The sequence below is a fragment of the Propithecus coquereli genome, unplaced genomic scaffold (assembly GCF_000956105.1).
Source record: "Propithecus coquereli isolate 6110/MARCELLA unplaced genomic scaffold, Pcoq_1.0 Scaffold185, whole genome shotgun sequence".
NCBI lineage: Eukaryota > Metazoa > Chordata > Mammalia > Primates > Indriidae > Propithecus > Propithecus coquereli.
The window spans coordinates 40,946-60,284 of record NW_012143301.1 but is presented as its reverse complement, the minus strand read 5'-3'; the positions used below and the strand labels follow the sequence as shown (position 1 = coordinate 60,284).

Below are 19,339 nucleotides of genomic sequence, written 5' to 3'. Positions count from 1 at the left end.
TCCTTTTTCTCTTTATTTTAGCCCCATTGGCTTTTTTACTGTTCCTTGAATATGCCAGGCATGTTCCTGCCTCAGGGCCTTTGCACTGGCTGTTCTTGTTACCTTAAACATGTACTCTTTCCTCAGATATTATAGCTGCATGGTTGGTTCCTGGCATTCTTTTTTTCTTTTTTCAGGAGACAGGGTCTCCCTCTGTCCCCCTGCCTAGAGTGCAGTGGCATCGTCATAGCTCACAGCAACCCTCCAACTCCTGGGCTCAAGCTATCCTCCTGCCTTAGCCTCCTGAGTATCTGGGAATACAGGTGTGCACCACCATGATAATTTTTTCTATTTTTGGTAGAGACAGGGGTCTTGCTCTTGCTTAGGCTGGTCTCAAACTCCTGACCTCAAGTGATCCTCCTGCCTCAGCCTCCCAGGGTGCTAGGATTTCAGGTGTGAGCCACCGCGCCTGGCCGGTGATGGTTCATTTTAATGTGTCGACTTGGCTAGGCCATGGTAGCCAGATATGTGGTCAAACACCAGTCTGGATGTTGCTGTGAAGGTATTTTTTAGATGAGATTAACATTCAAATCAGTAGATTCTGAGTAATGCAAGTTGCCTTCTATAAGGTGGGCAAGTCTCATTCAATCTATTGAAGGTCTTAAGAGAAAACAGATTGAGGTGTCTTGAGGAAGAGGGAATTCTGACTCCGGACTATCTTTGGATTCAAGCTTCACCATCAACTCTCCTTCCTGGGTGTCTAGCCTGCCTGTCTACCCTGCAGATTTTGGACTTGCCAGTCTCCATCATCACATAAGCCAATTCCTTAAAGTATCTCTCTCTGTCTCTCTCCCTCCCCCTGCACCCTATTGGTTTCGTTTCTCTAGAGCAGGGGTCCCCAGTCTATGGTGAGTTGTTTAATTATTTCATTATATATTACAATGTAATAACAATAGAAACAAAGTACACAACAAATGTAATGTGCTTGAATCATCCTGAAACCATCCCTCCCCTCCCTGGTCTGTGAAAAAATTGTCTTCCATGAAAATGGTCCCTGGTGCCAAAAAAGTTGGGGACCACTGCTAGAGAACCCTGATGAATATTCCCACTGACGTTTCCTAGGATAACCTCCCAAATAAATTCCTGACACTTGTCCCAGAGTCTGCTTCTGGGTGAACCCAAACTGAGACACCCCCAAACTGCAGAGAAGTCTCTTCTATGCCGAAGAACAGAAATCCTCTATTTTGGGAGGATGTCTTTTGTTTTTTAAAGGACAAAACCCACATGACACAGTCTGAGGGTAACAAACACATTAGGGGAGGAGCCTACTGGGCATGTGTCCCCACGACTCACACAATGATATTGCTCTGTGTGAAGGATGCTGAAGGCGGCTATCACATGTACCTTGTATGTTTCCCTGGACAATGTCTTTGCAATGGATGTCCAATGAGTTCATTTGGGACTTCAAGCTGAATGTCTTCTTTTCTTCAGAGCAATTGTCTGTAACCACTCGAGTTTCAACGGCTGGTAAGAAAAGCAATGGGCAGGCTTAGTGATGTTTTAAAAATGTGCATAGTAGCCAGTTGTGGTGGCATGTGCCTGTAGTCCTAGCTACTCAGGAGGCCAAGGCAGGAGGATCACTTGAGCCCAGGAGTTCCAGTCCAGCCTGGGCAACATAGTGAGACCTCGTCTCCCCAAAATATGTGCATAGCAACATGAACATCTCACATTAGTGAATGTCTAGGATGTGCCAGACACTAGGCTAAGAGATTTATACATGTCATTTATTTTTATTCTTTATTTTTTGCACAGATAGGGTGTTGCTATGTCACCCAGGCTGGACTTGAACTCCTGGTCTCAAGAGATCCTCCTGCCTTGGCCTCCCAGGGTGCTGGGATTCCAGGTGTGAGCCACCGCGCCTGGCCTCACGTCATCTTACAACCATCTCCTGTAACCTTGTGAAGGATCATTATACAGATGAGGAAACTGAAGTTCAGAAGGTAGGTGAGACCGTAATTCCTGCAATCACATTCTAGCACATTGCCTTTGAAGCAATAATTCTATTTCTGTGCATTTATTCTCAGAAAACAATCATGGACAACAGGGCAGATTTGGCTGCAAGAAAGTTCCTAGTAGCATGGATAACAATGGTGAAAAATGGGATATTACCTAGACTTTCAACAAGAAACAGTTCATTGTCTACGGCCATACTACCCTGAATGTGCCCGATCTCGTCTGATCTTGGAAGCTAAGCAGTGTTGGGCCTGGTTAGTATTTGGATGGGAGACTTTTGACAAGAAACAACTGATTAAATAAGTGATGATATCATCCTATAATAGGAACCACGCCTCTAATAAAAATGAAGTCATGGCCGGGCGCGGTGGCTCACGCCTGTAATCCTGGCACTCTGGGAGGCCGAGGCGAGTGGATCATTTGAGCTCAGGAGTTCGAGACCAGCCTGAGCAAGAGCGAGACCCCTGTCTCTACTGAAAAAATAGAAAGAAATTAGCTGGACAACTAAAAATATATAGAAAAAATTAGCCGGGCATGGTGGCGCATGCTTGTAGTCCCAGCTACTGAGGAGGCTGAGGCAGGAGGATCGCTTGAGCCCAGGAGTGTGAGGTTGCTGTGAGCTAGGATGACACCACGGCACTCTAGCCCGGGCAACAGAGTGAGACTCTGTCTCAAAAAAAATAAAAAAATAGAAACGAAGTCATGAAAGGATTGTGATCAAGAAACAAGCTCGTGGGATAAAAGGTAACCACGTGAGGCAATGGATGTGCTAACTTGACTGTGGTAATCACTCCGCAGCATATGTGTATTAAGTCATCACGTTGTTCAATAGATACAGTTTTATTTGCCAGCTTCCTCTCAATAAAGCTGGAAAACAAGAAGAATGAAGCTCATGAAAATATTTCGCTTAAAAAGCAGATGGCACAAGACTGGGCACGAGTTGGAAATTGTCCAGTTGGTTGATGGGTGTAGCAGGGTTCTTAATGTCTCTTTTGGTGTATGTTAGAAGGGTTAAGAAACAGCAAATAACAAAATAGCACATCAAGAATGATGCTATTTTAATAATATTTTATAATACTACAGAGAAGAGAGATAGAATAGTCGTAAATATAGCAATCACCACCCTAGTTCTAAGTGCATTACACACACTATTATCATTCCCATTTTACAGATGAGGAAACTGAAGCCCAGTGAGGTGCAAGCACTGGTCCCAGATCAAAAAATTAGGATTTGGTAAAATCAGCAGAGATGAGAGTGATGCTTAATCTGAAAAATGGTTTAATTTTGAACTAAACTGTTTGGATTCCAGTTTCCCAAGAAGGTTAAGCATTGAATTTTCAAAAAACAAACAAACAAACAAACAAACACACTACTTTTAAGTTAAAATTCCAGACCTGGGATTAGAAACCACTGGCAATCTTTTTAGTAAACAGCTTTACTGAGGCGTACACACCAAAGTGTACGATGTGATGAGTTTTATTGGGTGTGTACACCAGTGAAACCAACGCCACAGTCAAGGCAGGGGACATTTCCCCAGTAATTTCCCCCCAAGTTTCTCATGAGAGACTGTCGGCTCTCCCTCCTTCCCTTCCTTGTCACCATAGATACGTTTGCATTTTCTGGAATTTTAAATAAATGGATTCATGCAGAGCATTTTTTTTTTTCTAATTGCTCAACCCAGACCCCAGCGGGTAACTAGTCTCCAGTGTGTATCAGGTGATACCATCTTCTTACCCACAGTACTGTTTTGGACTTTCTGGACTTTTTGCTCTGGGGCTTTCAAAGCAGTTTTTAGAACATCTAATTCCACATCCCGGAGGATAGATGTAGCCGTGGATGCGACTTCTTGCTTCTTTTCCATTTGCCATAGAGTATTATTGGTGATCAATGACTCAAATTGGTTGACAATCCGTTGCAGCTTTAAAGACATAAAAATTAAAAAAAAATGTAATCTGATAGGTCCCATATCTAAAAGAATGGCAGAAAGCACGAGAAAGCAGGCTCTGGAGCCAGAGGAACCAGGTTCAAGTTCTGACTCCACTGTTTACTGGCTGTGTGGCCTTGGAAAATCACTCAGCCACTCTGTGCCTCAGGACAGGAAAAGATCTCATAGAGTTTTCTGGAAGATTAAATGAGTTAAGAGATGCTATGTTTTTAGAACAGTTATCTGTATCTGGTAAACATCGTGTAAGGATTTGTTAATATTAACATCTGTTTCCAACAGAGTAGTGGTAAGTTTGTTATAAATAGACCAGCGGTTCTCACCTGGGGGTGATTCTACCTCCTCCCCACCACTGGAGATATTTGGCAATGGCTGGAGACATTTTTGGTTGTCATGACAAGGAAGTGGCTGCTACTGGCATCTAGTGGGTGGAGGCCAGGGATGTTGTTCAACATCCTGCAATGCACGGGACACCCGTGTCACAAAGAATGACCCAATCTCAAATGTCAATAGTGCCAAAGTTCAGAAACCCTACAATAGAGTTATAGCCCAGAATGCACTCTTATTGGCCTTTTTAAATTGAGAAATTTCTCTATGAAGGCTAGCAGAGAGTTGGGTCGGTGGATGGGGAAGAATGAAGGGCCAAAGTGAAGTTTTAAAAGTTGTAACAGAGGTGATTTAAAGGACTATTTTCATGCCAATCCCACCTCATCCTTGTAATCGAAGTGTGGTCCTTGAACCAGCAGCATTGGCATCACTTGGGGGCCTGTTAGAAATGCGGAATCTGGGCCCCAGCTCAGGTGTGCTGAATCCGAATCTACACAATGTGATCTGAGAGACCAAAATAGGTGACCCCGTATCAGCTAAAACAGACCCTGAGGTTAAGGGAAACAAAGGTTACCTAAAGGTCTAGGGTTCGGGGCCCAGCCGGCACGGCCAATTTCTGAATTCTTATGCTACAAGAAAAACCACACCTTTGCTAAACTCCCTAACAAAAGGAGCTACCAACTCTGACTTACAGCCCAGATCACTACAGTCCTGACTGGACAGAATACTGGCCTTACAAAGGTTCTTTTCTCATAAGCAACTGCAGAGCTTAAGCCAGTTTCAATAGGTTATAGAGGCTGTGCACAAACTGTATTTGTGTCCTATGGTTCACCTTTTTGTCATCAAGAGCCAAATTCCACCTCATTTTAATGCTAAAACCCCAGCCCTAGGTGACCATGGGGTGTGTGTTACAGATATGTTTCCTCACTACGCATGCGCTCAACTCCCCTCATAAATATGTATAGAGTCTCCCCAAACCTGCTGTTACGTATGACTCTATTGTGGAATACAGACTCCGTGGGGCACAAAGACCCAATCTGTACCTTTCCTCCTTGAAGAGAGAGCACCTTCGGTCCACGTTGAAGACCGTCTCTTCCCCGTTTGCAAACTATTATCATCAATGAAGCTCTCCTTCCTATTATTTAGCCATCCTGGTGTTCTTTTGGACAGCAACTCTAATAAGCTCCCTAGGGGATTTCTGGGCACATTAAAGTACTGGACAGTAAGTTCCATGAGAAAAGGGATTTTGTCTTATTTATCCCCATTTCCTAGCACCTAGAACAGTCTTTGGCAAATAGTAGGCGCTCAATAAATGTTCATGGGATGAATGAGTGCTCTTATGAGGAATGTGCTATCACACCAAAGAGTTATAAGCAGAGTGATATTTAAAAAGTGTTGGAAAAACATTCAGAGCTTGATTTCAAATAAACCTTTTTAATGTGCTGCTCTTTCAGCCCAATGAGTGTTCACGGAAATTCTGAGCTGAGTTTTCTAGTTGAGGAGTAGCCTCCCCGTCCCTTGCCTGATACAGTATTCACAAGATGCTAAATGCACATATAGGGAGGACTAACTTTTCCTATATGTGAGTTTCAGAGGGGCTAGTGTGGAACTTGAGTATGCTCAGATTTAGGTACACACAGGTGGTCCTAGAACCAATCCTCTGCATACCTGTATCTATTTATGAGATTAAGCTCAAAGTGAATCAATCTCTTACTAGTTAGTGTCTCTCTCCTCTAAATCATGGCTGAAGTCTTCTTGGCTTAAACTCATTTTTACAGAATAGATGCTGAAGTATTTGCTCTTTGGAATTGCTATTGTAACTCTGATCCAGCATGACAACTTTGCATTTATTTGGTAATGAAAAATTTTTTTATTGAGGTGAAATTTACATAACATAAAACTCATTATTTTGAAGTGGACAATTCCGTGGCATTTATACATTCACAATGTTGTACAGCCACTACCTTTCTGAAACATTCCAAAATGTTTTTCATCACCCCCAAATAAAATCCTATACCCATCAGCAATCACTCCCCATTCCCTCTCCCCCAGCCCCTGGCAAACACAAATCTGTTTTCTATATCTATGGATTTGCCCATTCTGGATATTTCATAGAAGAGCCAAACATGGAAGTCTCCCAACCCACATCTGTTGTTACACAAGTAATTTTTTTCACTTGACAAAATATCACAGCATCTACATTAAGCCCTATTGCATTCCTTTTACTAGCTGCATAGTATTCCAAAAGTAAATTTTTTTGTACATCCCCCATACTGGGGGACAATTATATTGTATGTAATTTTTTTTCACTATTTCAGATAATGCTTCAATAAATACTTTTATAGAAATATCTCTGTACCCTCATGAAAATATACATATTTTTAAGCTCTATTACAGCCATTGGATATTTGGGTCTCTTTGTTGCAGCAGCTCAACATACCCTAATACACTTTCTTAGCCTGTCTGTCTTGGTCTGGGTTAGACCCTTGTCTTTAGAGAGCAGTACACACACACACACACACACACACACACACACACATACACACACACACACCTATGCATACACACTATGTGTATATCCATATTTATATCTGTACCTGTATCTCTAAGTTATAGATGCCCACTAACTAGTAAGAGATTGATTCACTTTGAGCTTAATCTCATAAATAGATACAGGTATGCGGAGGATTGGTTCTAGGACCACCTGTGTGTACCTAAATCTGAGCATACTCAAGTTCCACACTAGCCCCTCTGAAACTCACATATAGGAAAAGTTAGTCCTCCCTATATGCGCGTTTAGCATCTTGTGAATACTGTATTTTTGAACCATGTTTGGTTGAAAAACATCTGAGTATAAGTGGACCCCTACAGTTCAAACCCATGTTGTTCAAGAGTCAACTGTGTCTATAGTGACGTCTCTACACTGAGACATATGGTGACATACATGTAGTGATATACCTCATGATATATTTAGTGATATGTATCTATATATATTTATATATATGACAGTTATATAGAATATGTAAATATATAAATGTTATATAGTAATATGATGTTACATAGTAGTAATATTATATAGTTATATATAATACATACACTCTGCCGTAACCACCACCACTCGCTAATTTGGGGCTTTGTAAATATGTGTTACCTGGCTAGGTTCCAGGGATCAGCCTCCACTCACCTCTTTCTTGCCTTTGTTTGTCTTTGAGGAGGTGGCGTCTGCAAAAGATATCGTGAGGGAGTTACTGTTAGAATCGAGAGTGACCATGTGGGGTGGCGGCAGGTGAGGTGGGCAACTTTGCACCTGTGTTCACGGACAAGGTTATTTGCACATGGGGAGGGATCAGAGTATGAGTCCCTTATCATGGTGTAGAGCAGTGGTTTTGAACTGGGGGTGATTTTGCCCCCCCAGGCAACATTTGGCAAAGTCTGGAGATATTTTTGGTGGCGACCACTTGGCGGGGTGGGGGCGTGGGGGGGATACTATTGCGTCTAGTGGGTAGAAGCCCGGATGCTGTTCAACACCCTGCGGTGCGCAAGACAGCCCCTGCCACAAACAATGATCAGACTCCAGTATTGCTGTGGTGGAGAAACTCTGGCGCACAGGAGGCAGAAAAATGGAAGCTCCAAATTCGTTAGTTCAGTCTTGGCTGGAAATTATAACAGAAATGGACAAGGAGGCCGGGAGCGGTGGCTCACGCCTGTAATCCTAGCTCTCTGGGAGGCCGAGGTGGGCGGATTGTTTGAGCTCAGGAGTTCGAGACCAGCCTGAGCAAGAGCGAGACCCCGTCTCTACTAAAATTAGAAAGAAATTAATCGGCCAACTAAAAATATATAGAAAAAATTAGCCGGGCATGGTGGCGCATGCCTGTAGTCCCAGCTACTCGGGAGGCTGGAGCAGGAGGATCGCTTGAGCCCAGGAGTGTGAGGTTGCTGTGAGCTAGGATGACACCACGGCACTCTAGCCCGGGCAACAGAGTGAGACTCTGTCTCAAAAAAAATAAAAAAAGAAATGGACGAGGAAACAGAAAATTATAAAAGCCTCATGTTTTTGAAGTCAGCCTGTCTGGGAATTATAATCCAAACAGAAGCATCAGTTTTTGGTTATTGGCTATTAACAAAGAGCTTTTTATTGCTTCCTGTGCTTTGTGAAGACAACCATCTCTGTTCTAGAAAGACGAGGAAAGGCTAACAATTGTTTACGTATCTGTTACCATCAGGCTGAGGTTAAACCTATATTTATTCTAGATCTTGCTTTTCAGTTGAGTCTATTTGTTAAAAAGGGCAAAGAGCTTTATCGTAACATTGAAGGTTTTGTCTTAAGAGTTCAAGAACTTTGACTTACAACCCCGAGTCTAGAATATGTTTGTTATAGGAAAGCATCTTCATTGTAGAAAACTACCCTTTTGAGTGAAAACTTCAAACTCTTGTCATTGAAGGATTGCTTGGACCTGCCAACCTTGTTAATACCTAACCCCAGACGGGCTCAGTCTGCGTCAAAGGACTGTGTAGAGCTCCCCCCACTTTCTTTTTAGACAGAGTCTTCCTCTGTCCGCTGGGTAGAGTGCTGTGGTGTCAGCCTAGCTCACAGCAACCTCAAACTCCTGGGCTCATGTGATCCTCCTGCCTCAGCCTCCTGAGTGGCTGGGACTACAGGCACATGCCACCATGCCCAGCTAATTTTTTAATTTTTTTTGTAGAGATGGAATCTTGCTGTTGCTCAGGCTGGTCTTGAATTACTAGCCTCAAGTGATCCTCCTACTTTGGCCTCCCAAAGTGCTAGAATTATAGGCATGAGCCACTGTACCTGGTCTTCTCTCCCTTTTATGGCTTCCCTGAGACCCATGTTGCAGAACAGCAAGTGAATAAAGAATGTGGACTCTTAAGACAGGCTGATTCCAAAGAGAATCAGAGACAGGGAATGGGGCGTGCACCCTGATGGTGTTGAGTTCCCAGCTGTAGTTAATTCCAGAAGCCCACTGCATTAGTGTCCTTGAGTTCCAAGGCACATTCAGGCATCCTTATCATACGCTCATCTTTTCTCCCTAAGTTAGCCTGAGTGAGTTTCTCTTCCTTGAAATTCAAAGAATTCTGTCTCAATGACCACCTTATCACTTTCTCCATCTCCAAACTACACATGCCTTCCTCACCCCATTATTTCCCTGAACTTGAACTTCCTTCTTTCCTTTTCCCTCTAGAAAATAGAAACAAACCCTGGCCCCGCAGAAGAACATCTTCTCTAGTGTCAGACTCAATAAACAGATGAGGAAGGGAGGTAAGAGAAACAAGAGTTTTCTTACTCCGACAGGTGTTCTCATTGAAATTCTTGAATTCTGTGTCCCCAGCAAGGAGTTCATATCCGGGAACGCAGCGGCAGTAGGAGCTTCCTTTGGCATACCGACACTCAGCATTTAATCCACAATATACGCTAAAGGGTGGTCGACAGGCATTGATATCTGGAACACAGAGGAGAAGTTTCTCTTTCATTCAACAGAGAATACGAAGTGTTCAGAAGGCGTGCTCTTTTCCCCGGGGTCTGTGCTTGCTTTCCAAGGCAAATCGATTTAGGTAATGGTCATCTTTGTTTTTTTACCTTTCCTCATTGACTTTGGTTGGGTTCTCCAAGAAGCAGACACTGAGACAAAGATTCAAGGGCAAGCACTTTATGTGGGAGGTGGTACTAGAAAGCCCTGAAATGCAACAGGGAACAGAAGGCAGAAAATAAAGAGGGGTTTCCACTGTGTGCAACTGGGGTGCAGTTCCTCTGCGGACCGCTGGGGGCAACGTAGAGCACGCACTTCAGCACGATCCCACCCGAGGAGCGAGCGGTCTGGGGTATTTATCCACCAACGCCTACCACTTATTGGTGGGGAGCTAGTCCCTGTACTTTTTTTTTTGGTAAACATGTAATAGGTTAATTGTTGGTATTTTATTTTATTTTTAACAGCTTTATTGAAATATGATTCACATATCATACAATGAATCCATTTAAAATGTATGTACGACCCCTATTTCTCTCAGCCCCGACTCTCCAGTACTTTCTGCCTGTCCCGAGCATGAGCTGAGTGATTTCCAGTAGCCAGAGAAGGCCTCGGACTTGGGGTGCCAAGGAATGGCAAATTATGAGGGTATATAGGTATATAAATGGGATACTGACCATGTTGACTGTTATGCACTGAATATTCATGTGCCCTCCAAATTCGTGTGTTGAAACCCTAATCTCTGGTGTGGCTGTATTTGAAGATCGGGCCTCTAAGGAAATAATTAAGGTTGAATGAGGTCATAAGAATGAGGCCCCAGTTTGATAATGTTAGTGTCTTTCTAAGAAGAGACGCAAGCGCTCTCTCTTTCTCTGCACACACTCAGCCAGGAAAGGCCATGTGAGGTCAAAGTGAGAAGGCGGCTGTCTGAAAGCTAGGAAGAAAGCCCACACCAGAAACCGAATCTGCCAGAACCTTGTTCTCGTATTTCTAACCTCCGAACCGTGAGAAAATAAATTGCTGTTGTCTAAGCCACTCAGTCTGTGGCATTTTGTTATGGCAGCCTGAGAAGACTGATACATATGATAAACTAGCTAATGTAGATTTAGTTAGAATGTTTTTGTTAACTCAGTATGTCTCCACTCCTGTGGCTTCTTTATAATGATGTCAAATGGGTAATAAACAATGTGTAGTTCCTCTGTCTAGTACAGAAAATTGAAAATTTGGGATTTTCAGAGCATGACATAGTGTGGCAGATGCTGTTTGCTGCCCATTCAGTAGTCACTCTACCCTCTTTTCTTGCTTCTTCGGGAAGTCAGTCATGACGACCTTGTTCCCATTTCTCAGATACTCTCTTTCCCAGCTTCCCTTTTGGCTAGGATGGTCATGTGACACAGCACTAGCCAATGAAAAGTAATGAATAGTCTTCTGGCAAAATTGTGCTTCATGATAAAAAGGACAGGATTATTCAGACATTTGATTTCTTGCAAATGAATGACTTATAAGGGATACATACAAGATATCAGGGAGGTAGATGATGGCTAATTTGTATGGCTAAAACCATAAAATGTTATTCTTTTATCTCCCTGTGGTAGATTAGATTAAAGATGGCCACAAATTCTCTTCCGTTGAGATGTGGGATTAAGTTTCCCTTCCCTTGAAACTGGGCTGGCCTGTGCCCTTTTTTGGCCAATAAAGTGCTTTAGAAGTCACTCTGTGCCAGTGCTAGACCTGGACTTTAAGTGGTCTGGCATCTTCAGCCTTGCTCCCTTGGAAGCCATCTGTTGTGGATTGAATTGTGTTCCCCAAAAAGATACATTGAAGTCCTAACCGTTGGTACTTGTGAATGTGACCTTATTTGTAAACAGAGTCTGTACAGAGGTGACAGAGTTGACATGAGGTGATTAGGGTGGGGACTCATGCAATGTTACTGGTGTCCTAAGAAGAGAAAAATGCCATGTGAAAACAGACACACACACAGGAAGAACGCCATGTGATAAAGGAGGCAGAAATTGGAGTGATTACAGCTGTGAGCCACTGTGCTCATGTTGAAATTTGGTGGCGAATGTGGCCGTGTTGGGAGGTGGGGCCTAGTGGAGATGTTTGCGCCATGGGGGAGGATCCCTCCAATGAATGCTCTCCTACGGGGGAGTCCTTGTTCTTGTGGGATGGACGAGTTCCTGGGAGAACAGGTTGTTAAAAAGAATCTGCTTGCTTGGTTTCTCTCTCTTGCTTTCCCTCTCACCATGCGATCTCTTTGCCGATGCCTGCTTTCCCCTGCTTTCCGCCATGAGTTCAAGCAGCCTGAGGTGCAGCTGCCCAGTCTTGAACCTTCCAACCACCAGCATCATAAACCAAATAAACCTCTCTTCTTTATAAATTACTCAGCCTCAGATATTCTGTTACAGCGACCCCAAACGAACTAAGACAGCCTTCATTCTGTCTCCCTTTCTCTTGTGCCTCTGGGTGACTTAAAAATTACCCCTTTACCGTCACATGTTTCCAAGGGGAACGTGAAGAATTTCTGCCCAGATCCAGAAACGTATCCAGGGTTGCAGGTACAGTAAGTGCCATTGACGCAGGAAGCATTTGGGGGGCAGTGAGAACAGGTAGCTGCAGGGGAAAGAGAGGCAGTCAGATGTCACCAGGGTGACAAGCTCCTGTTATCGTTGGGCCTCACCTCTGGGCAGGGCCTCTTGAAGTCAAAGAGGCCTGAACATTTTCCCTTTGTGAGATCTCAGTACGTTAAAAAATTAGAGATACCAGAACCAAATTACAAAAAAATGTGGGATTCCTGTTCATGATAAAGGACTAGGGTTGGCGTCAACCAAGTTAATTTTAACACAAGCATTTTCAGGACAGCATAGTTGTGCTATTTGCATCATTTCAGAATTTATAAAAAAAAGGAGTAGTTGGTTAAGACCTTGGACCCTGAGTTCATCTCTGGCTCCCCCACTTACTAGCTGTGTGTCCTTGGGCAAGAGCCTTAACCTCTCTGTGCCTCAATGCCCTCATCTGTAAAATGAGTTACTGTGAGAATGAAGTGAATTAATATGTATTAATAAAGTGCTTTAGGCAGTGCCTGTCATGGAATAAGAATCAGTTATAATTATAAAAATATGAATTTGTAGGGTCTCATAGGAGGTAGATTCTGATAATCGTACACATTAAGGTCATTTTTTCAGGTTTCATTATTTATTATGAAAATAATACATTCACAGAATTGAAAAAGATCAAACAGTAAGTCTCTTACCATCCTAGTTTCTAAGCTGTCAACTGTTTATTGTATATTTTTCCACACAATTTGAATGCTTATACAAATACATGAACATCCTTTTTTCTTCACATGACAGGAATATTATTATGTTCCTGTCATGTAAAGAATCACTTGCTCTGTTCTGTTCTTTGGTTTTCATGTAAAATTTTGTGTGAGAGATTTTTCCACAGCTTCACATGTGGAGAAGCCTGGATATTTATTTAGAGACTGGGTCTTGCTCTGTTGCCCAGGCTGAGGAGTGTAGTGGCATCATCATAGCTCACTGCAACCTCAAACTCCTGGGCACAAGCAATTCTCCCTCCTCAACCTCCCGAGTAGCTGGTAGCTAGGACTACAGGCACACACCACTGCACATGGCTAATTAAAAAAATTTTTTTTAGAGATGGGGTCTTGCCATGTTGCCCAGGCTGGTCTCAAACTTCTGACCTCAAGCAATCCTCCCACCTTGGCCTCTCCTTCCAATTTTTAACTTCAGAGTTTTTCAGGAGAGTCTGCTCAGAAGAGGTGATATTGTCCTCAGTGGAACAAAGTAGTCACCTGCTAAATATGCACAATTTTCTGGAATCTTTTTTGACTCATTCCTGTTCCATCCCTTCCCTTTTTGCCCAGATTCTGCTTAGTTCAGAATTCTAAGTTCAGAGTGAGCTCTGAAAGTCCACTCTTAATCTTTCCCAGGACTTAATACCTTACCATATTGGGTCTACTGGTTTAAACAATGTGCTCCTAAAATTTGTGTCCACCCGGAACCTCAGAATGCAATTCTTTTTGGAAATAGGGTCTGTGCAGATGTAATCGAGTTAAGATGAGGTCATACTGGATTAGAGTGGGTCCTATATGAACAGAGAAATCTGGATACAGACACATTCAGAGAAAATGACATGTAATCATGGAGGCAGAGATTGCAGTGATGCATATACAAGCCAGGGAACACTAAGGATTGCAGCAACCACAAGAAACTAGGAAGAGGCCAGGAAGAGTCCTCCCCTGGAGCCTTCAGAGCCCTGCCAATGCTTTGGTTTTGGACTTTTGGCTTCCAGAACTGTCAGAGAATAAATTTCTGTTGTTTTAAGCAAAAACAAACAAACAAACAAATAAATAAATAAATAAATAAATAAATAAATAAATAAAAGAATTGCGGACTCTCAGCCTCCACCCTAGACCTCGAATCTGAATTTAGTGGGAGTCCCAGGAGGGTAAAGGTAAACAGAAACAATCTTGTTTGTTATTTGTTGACTGTATGATCAGAATGATAAAGATTATCACTGCTTTGTCTCGCTCCACTAGAATGCTCACTTGATGAAACTTTGTGTGTTTTATTTAATGCTTTATCTATACAATGTGCCCCTTGTGGTTAGCAAAAACAAACAGACACATTAAAAACCAGACAAAAAGATAAATAAAAAGATATCTACATTTGACGTCATGGTCAGTTAAACAAACAAGCACAGGAGCAAGCCTTCCCAAGTATCGCCCCCAAAATAAACACTTTTCTTTAGCCTGTTGGAGAACGTGGGTGGCGGCTGGTCCAGCCTTGGGCCACCTTGGGCCACACTCTCTCTGTTCTGGCTCTGAGCACTCACCTTTGGGCTTCTGATCCACAGCTCCAGACAAGCTCAGCAGAAAGCAGAGTCCTGGAACAGAAGGGAAGCAGAAGGCAGAGACATGAAACAATCAAGGAAAGATACCAGGAAATTCCCCAAGGGCTGTACATTGGTTAGCTACTGCTGCGTAACAAATCATCATAAAAACGTAGTGGCTGAAAACAACATGTTTATTTTGTTATCTGTCTTGGTTTCTGTGGGTCAGGAATCTGGGAAGGGCTCAGCTGGGTGGTTCTAGCTCAGGGTCTCATATGGTTGTAACCACACAGTGGCTGTGGCTGGAGCAGCTGAGAACTAACTGGGCATTGCTGTCCCTTCATATAGTCTCAGGGAATGGGAGAGTCTGGGCTTCCTTCCAACATGGCAGCCTCAGGCTGGCTGCTTCCATGGCACCTCTAAGCTCGAAGCATGAGTGTTCCAGCCAACAAGGTTGGATCTTCTCTTAACACCCAGCTCTGGAACTCATGAAACTCTACTTCCATCATATTCTCTTTTTTACAAGCAAGTTACAGGCCCACTCAGCTTCGAGTAGAGAAAAATCAAATTCTTCCTCCTTATGCGGGACTGGCAAGATTCTAGAAACACATCTTGGAAGACATTATTTCCACCTTTTGGGAAAATACTTTGCTCAGGCTGTCTTTACTGTGGCTGGTAAAGCACTCTTTTCTCTTTCCCCGAATTTCCCAACATCTGGTGGAATCACCAGCCATGTTCCTGCTTCTGCAAAGACCTGAAGATGCTGGATGGATAGACGGCTTTTCCTCTCTTCCTTTCCTAATAAATCTTACATCACTCTGATCACTTGTTCTTTCCTTACCTTATTTTCATTCTCTTATGATTTCTGTGGGTCAGGAATCTGGGAAAGACTCAGCTGGGTGTTTCTGGAATACTCATTTCTAGAATTATTTGCCATTTCCAAGGATGATATTAAAAGTATTTAGAAACTCATATGGTGCATGAATTGGCTGGTCAGAATAAACTCCACAGACCCTTTCTGATGTGCCAGGCATTAATATTTTAGCTGCTGAATTGTGGGGATGTGTGCATGCCAGCCATGGTGCTATGCACTTTAGCACATGAGCTCCCTTCAGCGTTGCAATGACTTCAGCAGGTAGGTACTGGTAGCCTCAGCCACATTTTTCAGAGTAAGAAATGCAGGCACAAGGAGGTTAAGTAACTTGCTCCATTCACCAGAGCTAGTCAGTGGCAGAGCTGAGATGCAACCTGGGCTCTGGGTTCTAGCTGCTCACCCACCAGGACACAGAGCCTCTCTTTCAGAAACCCCACAGGGCCCCATATGCATGCAGGTGCTGTTCAGATTGCAGACACTGTCGGTTGGCATGGGTATTGTGCTAGTGCTTTCCCCCCTACAAGATGCCATCACCAGATCAGACTGGAGTCTCAAAGTCCAGTAGAGGGTGATATGTTACTTGGTCATTTAGGGCAATGCAGAACAGTTGCAGGATTTCGGAGAAAAGGCCCTAGGGGCTAGCTGAGAGCCTTTAAGGCTGGCGGAGAGGGCAATATCAACTCTTTTTGGACCGCTCTGTACGAGTTTCCAATTGCTGCTATTGCAAATTACCATGAACTTAGTGGCTAAAGCAACATCAATCTATTGCTCTTACAGTTCTGGAAACCAGATGTCTGGAATCAGTCTTTCTAGGCTAACATGAAGAATGTTGGCATGGCTGGTTCCTTTTGAAAGTTCTATGGGAGAATCTGTTTACTCTTCTTGTCCAGCTTCTAGAGGCTGCCTGCATGCCTTGGCTCATGGACCCTTCCTGAATATTCATTTATTTTTATTTTTATTTTTTGAGATAAGGTCTTACTCTGTCACCCAGGCTGGAGTTCTGGGGCATCATCATAGCTCACTGCAGCCTCGAACTCCTGAGCTCAAGCGATCCTCCTGCCTCAGCCTCCCAAGTAGCTAGGACTCCAGATGTGCATAACTATGCCTGGCTAATTTTATCTCTTTTTAGTAGAGATGGGGCCTCGCTCTTGTTCAGGCTGCTCTCAAACTCCTGACCTCAAGCCATCTTCCCGCCTCAGCCTCCTAGAGTGCTAGTATTACAGCTGTGAGGCCAACACACTCATCCTAGAATCCTATTCTCATTCTTGACATGATGCTCATTCCATTGCCCATTCCTGTTCCAGCCAGTGATGTGGGTGGAGAGTTCATGGATAACCGAAATTCATGAATACTCCATCTCAGAAGTGTCCAGGACTCTGCCTCCAGTTGCCAAAAAGCAAGCTTCTGTCACATTTGATTCCACAGATATATAGTGACTATCTCATAGATAGAAAGTACTGTGCTAGGAACTGCAAAGGTGAGGGAGACATGGCATTTGCTTTTAAGTATAGCATATATTATTATTATTATTTAGAGACAGGGTCTTGCTCTGTTGCTCAGGCTGGGATGCAGTGGTGCAATTATAGCTCACTGTAACCTTCAATTCCTGGGCTCAAGTGATCCTTCCACTTCAGCCTCCTGAGTAGCTAGGACTACAGGCACACGACATCATGCCTGTAAAATTTTAAAATTTTTTTTGTGGAGATGGGGTCTTGCTATGTTGCCCAGGCTGGTCTAGAACTCCTGGCCTCAAGTGATCCTCCTGCCTTGGCCTCCCAAAATTCTGGGATTACAGGTGTGAGCCACCATGCCTAGCCTATTTTGATAGATTTTATGGTCTATCACCTGTCTCCAAAACTAAATAGCTGTGAGACTTTGAGCATTTCTCATAACCTCTCTGTGATGCCATTTCTTATCTATAATGTGGAGATATTGTGCAATAATGAATGTAAAGCAATTTGGTCTGATTCCAGGCTAGAGTAGCTGCTTAATAAATGTAATCTTTGATTGATATTGCAGTTGTTGACATTGTTCCTTGATCTGGGGCCAGAAGGAGGGATGGGATTTCAGAGTTGGGGAACCATGTGTACAGATGTGATGATCGAAGTCATGGAATCATGAGATTGCTTAAAGGGAGAGGGAGTAGAAAAACAGAAGACCCTAGGCAGAATGCTGTGGGAAAAGTGTTATAGCAAAGATCTGGAGCCAGAAGGCTTGGGTTCGAATCCTGCCTCTGCCATTTACTAGCTGTGAGGCCCTGGACAAACAATATAACCTCTCTGTGCCTGTGTTCTCATCTGTAACATGGGGATGATAATAATAGTGTCCATCCTGTAAGCCTACTGTGAGGATTAAATGGGTTAATACGTGTAAGGTGCATAGTGAGTTCTCAAAAATATTGGTTGTTATTGTTTTATGTGCATGAATTTATGGGGCACAAGTGTAGTTTTGTTATATGCACAGGTCGCCTAGTGGTAAAGTCAGGGATTTCAGGCATCATCCAAACAACTTGCATTGTACCTATTAAGTAATTTCTCGTCAGCCACCCCCCTCGAACCCCCTCACCTTTTCGAGTCTCCATATTCTATCATTGCACGCTCTATGTCTGTGTGTACACATTACTTAACTCCCCCTTGCAAGCGAGAACATGAGGTTTTTGTCTTTCTGTGTCTGGCTTGTTCACTTTAAGATAATGGCCTCCAGTGCCATCCATGTCATCATTATCATTCGTTTTCTTGGCACAGGAAAAAGAAGAAGGAAGGGGAGGAAAGAATAGCAAGAGAAACAGGAAGAAAGTCAGTGCAATGCTAGGTCATAAAAACTTTCAAAGAGGAGAGGACATCAATTAAAAAAAAAAAAGATCTCATGATGAGGAAGATGATGAACAACTCATTGGATGGGACCAAAAGGAAAACTGTGGTGATATTGGAGAGCATAGTTTGAATAGGTTGGTGAGGAAGGAAACCACAATGCAAAGGGAAAAGGAGAAAGTGTTCAAAGCAGAACAGAAGAAAGAGGAGAAAGAGAAGACAGCTAACTGTTGAACCAAGCAGCTCCTGACTGGGGCTAGGTTAAGTGCAGTCGTTGTCGTGGTCACACTGAGATGGGGAGCCGGCAGGGCCTGCTTAACACAGAGTCAAAAGCCCTGACCACCCTGATCAAAACCAGGACATGGTGGCAGAACGAGTGGAGACAGGTCAAACCAAGATGGCAAGGAAATTAGCTGCCGCTCCACCTTGCGGCTCGTTACACCCGAGTCATAATATATTAGCATGCTAAAAAAGAAACTCCCACCCACATTTCCATGAGGGACCTTATGTAGTAAGACAAGGGAAGGGTTCCCAGTTTTAGGAAGTCACCGCTCCTTTCCAAGAAATAACATGATATTGCTCCCTTGCTCAGCCTATGATTAAGCCAGTGCTTAAATAAAAAAATAAAAATAAAAAAGCCCCAAAGTTGTTGTATGTTTCACCAAGGAGAACTAGCCTCTACTCTGTCGATGGAGTAGATCTTCTATACCTCCTAAATGAAACTTGCTTTTGCTTTATACCATCGGCTGGCTCTTGAATTCTTTCTCGCGCAAAGCCAAGAACCCACCTGGACTCCAACATTGGGAATGACATTCTTGCGACAACACGTACCTGGAAAAAGCGACGGCCACCGCATTCCTGTGGTGCAGGTAACCCAGGCCAGCGGCTCTGGAAGCTCTCTGCTGTGAGTCAAGCCAACCACCTTTCCCATCTCAGGAAATCTCATGAGAATTGACACATGCATCTTAGGTCATCTGACTCAGGAAATTGCTATCAGAAAAGTGAACTTCTTCTCTTTCACCATTTAGACACAGGGTTCTGCTTTTTATTTCCTAGG

At 43.4% G+C, this 19,339-nt stretch overlaps 1 protein-coding gene across 1 annotated transcript in view; it reads right to left on the bottom strand.

Annotated features, from left to right (window-relative positions):
- ADGRE3 (adhesion G protein-coupled receptor E3) overlaps positions 1-19,156 on the bottom strand; it is a 51,929-nt gene extending 32,773 nt beyond the window's left edge. The window contains exons 1-7 of the mRNA XM_012642734.1: positions 19,114-19,156; positions 14,602-14,652; positions 12,235-12,357; positions 9,565-9,720; positions 7,446-7,483; positions 3,727-3,910; positions 1,384-1,503 (exon numbers count right to left, since the gene is read on the bottom strand). Coding sequence (XP_012498188.1) covers positions 1,384-1,503; positions 3,727-3,910; positions 7,446-7,483; positions 9,565-9,720; positions 12,235-12,357; positions 14,602-14,652; positions 19,114-19,138 — 697 coding nt within the window. The 5' untranslated portion in view covers positions 19,139-19,156. The remainder of the gene's footprint in view (positions 1-1,383; positions 1,504-3,726; positions 3,911-7,445; positions 7,484-9,564; positions 9,721-12,234; positions 12,358-14,601; positions 14,653-19,113) is intronic.
- Between the last annotated feature and the right edge of the window lie 183 nt (positions 19,157-19,339).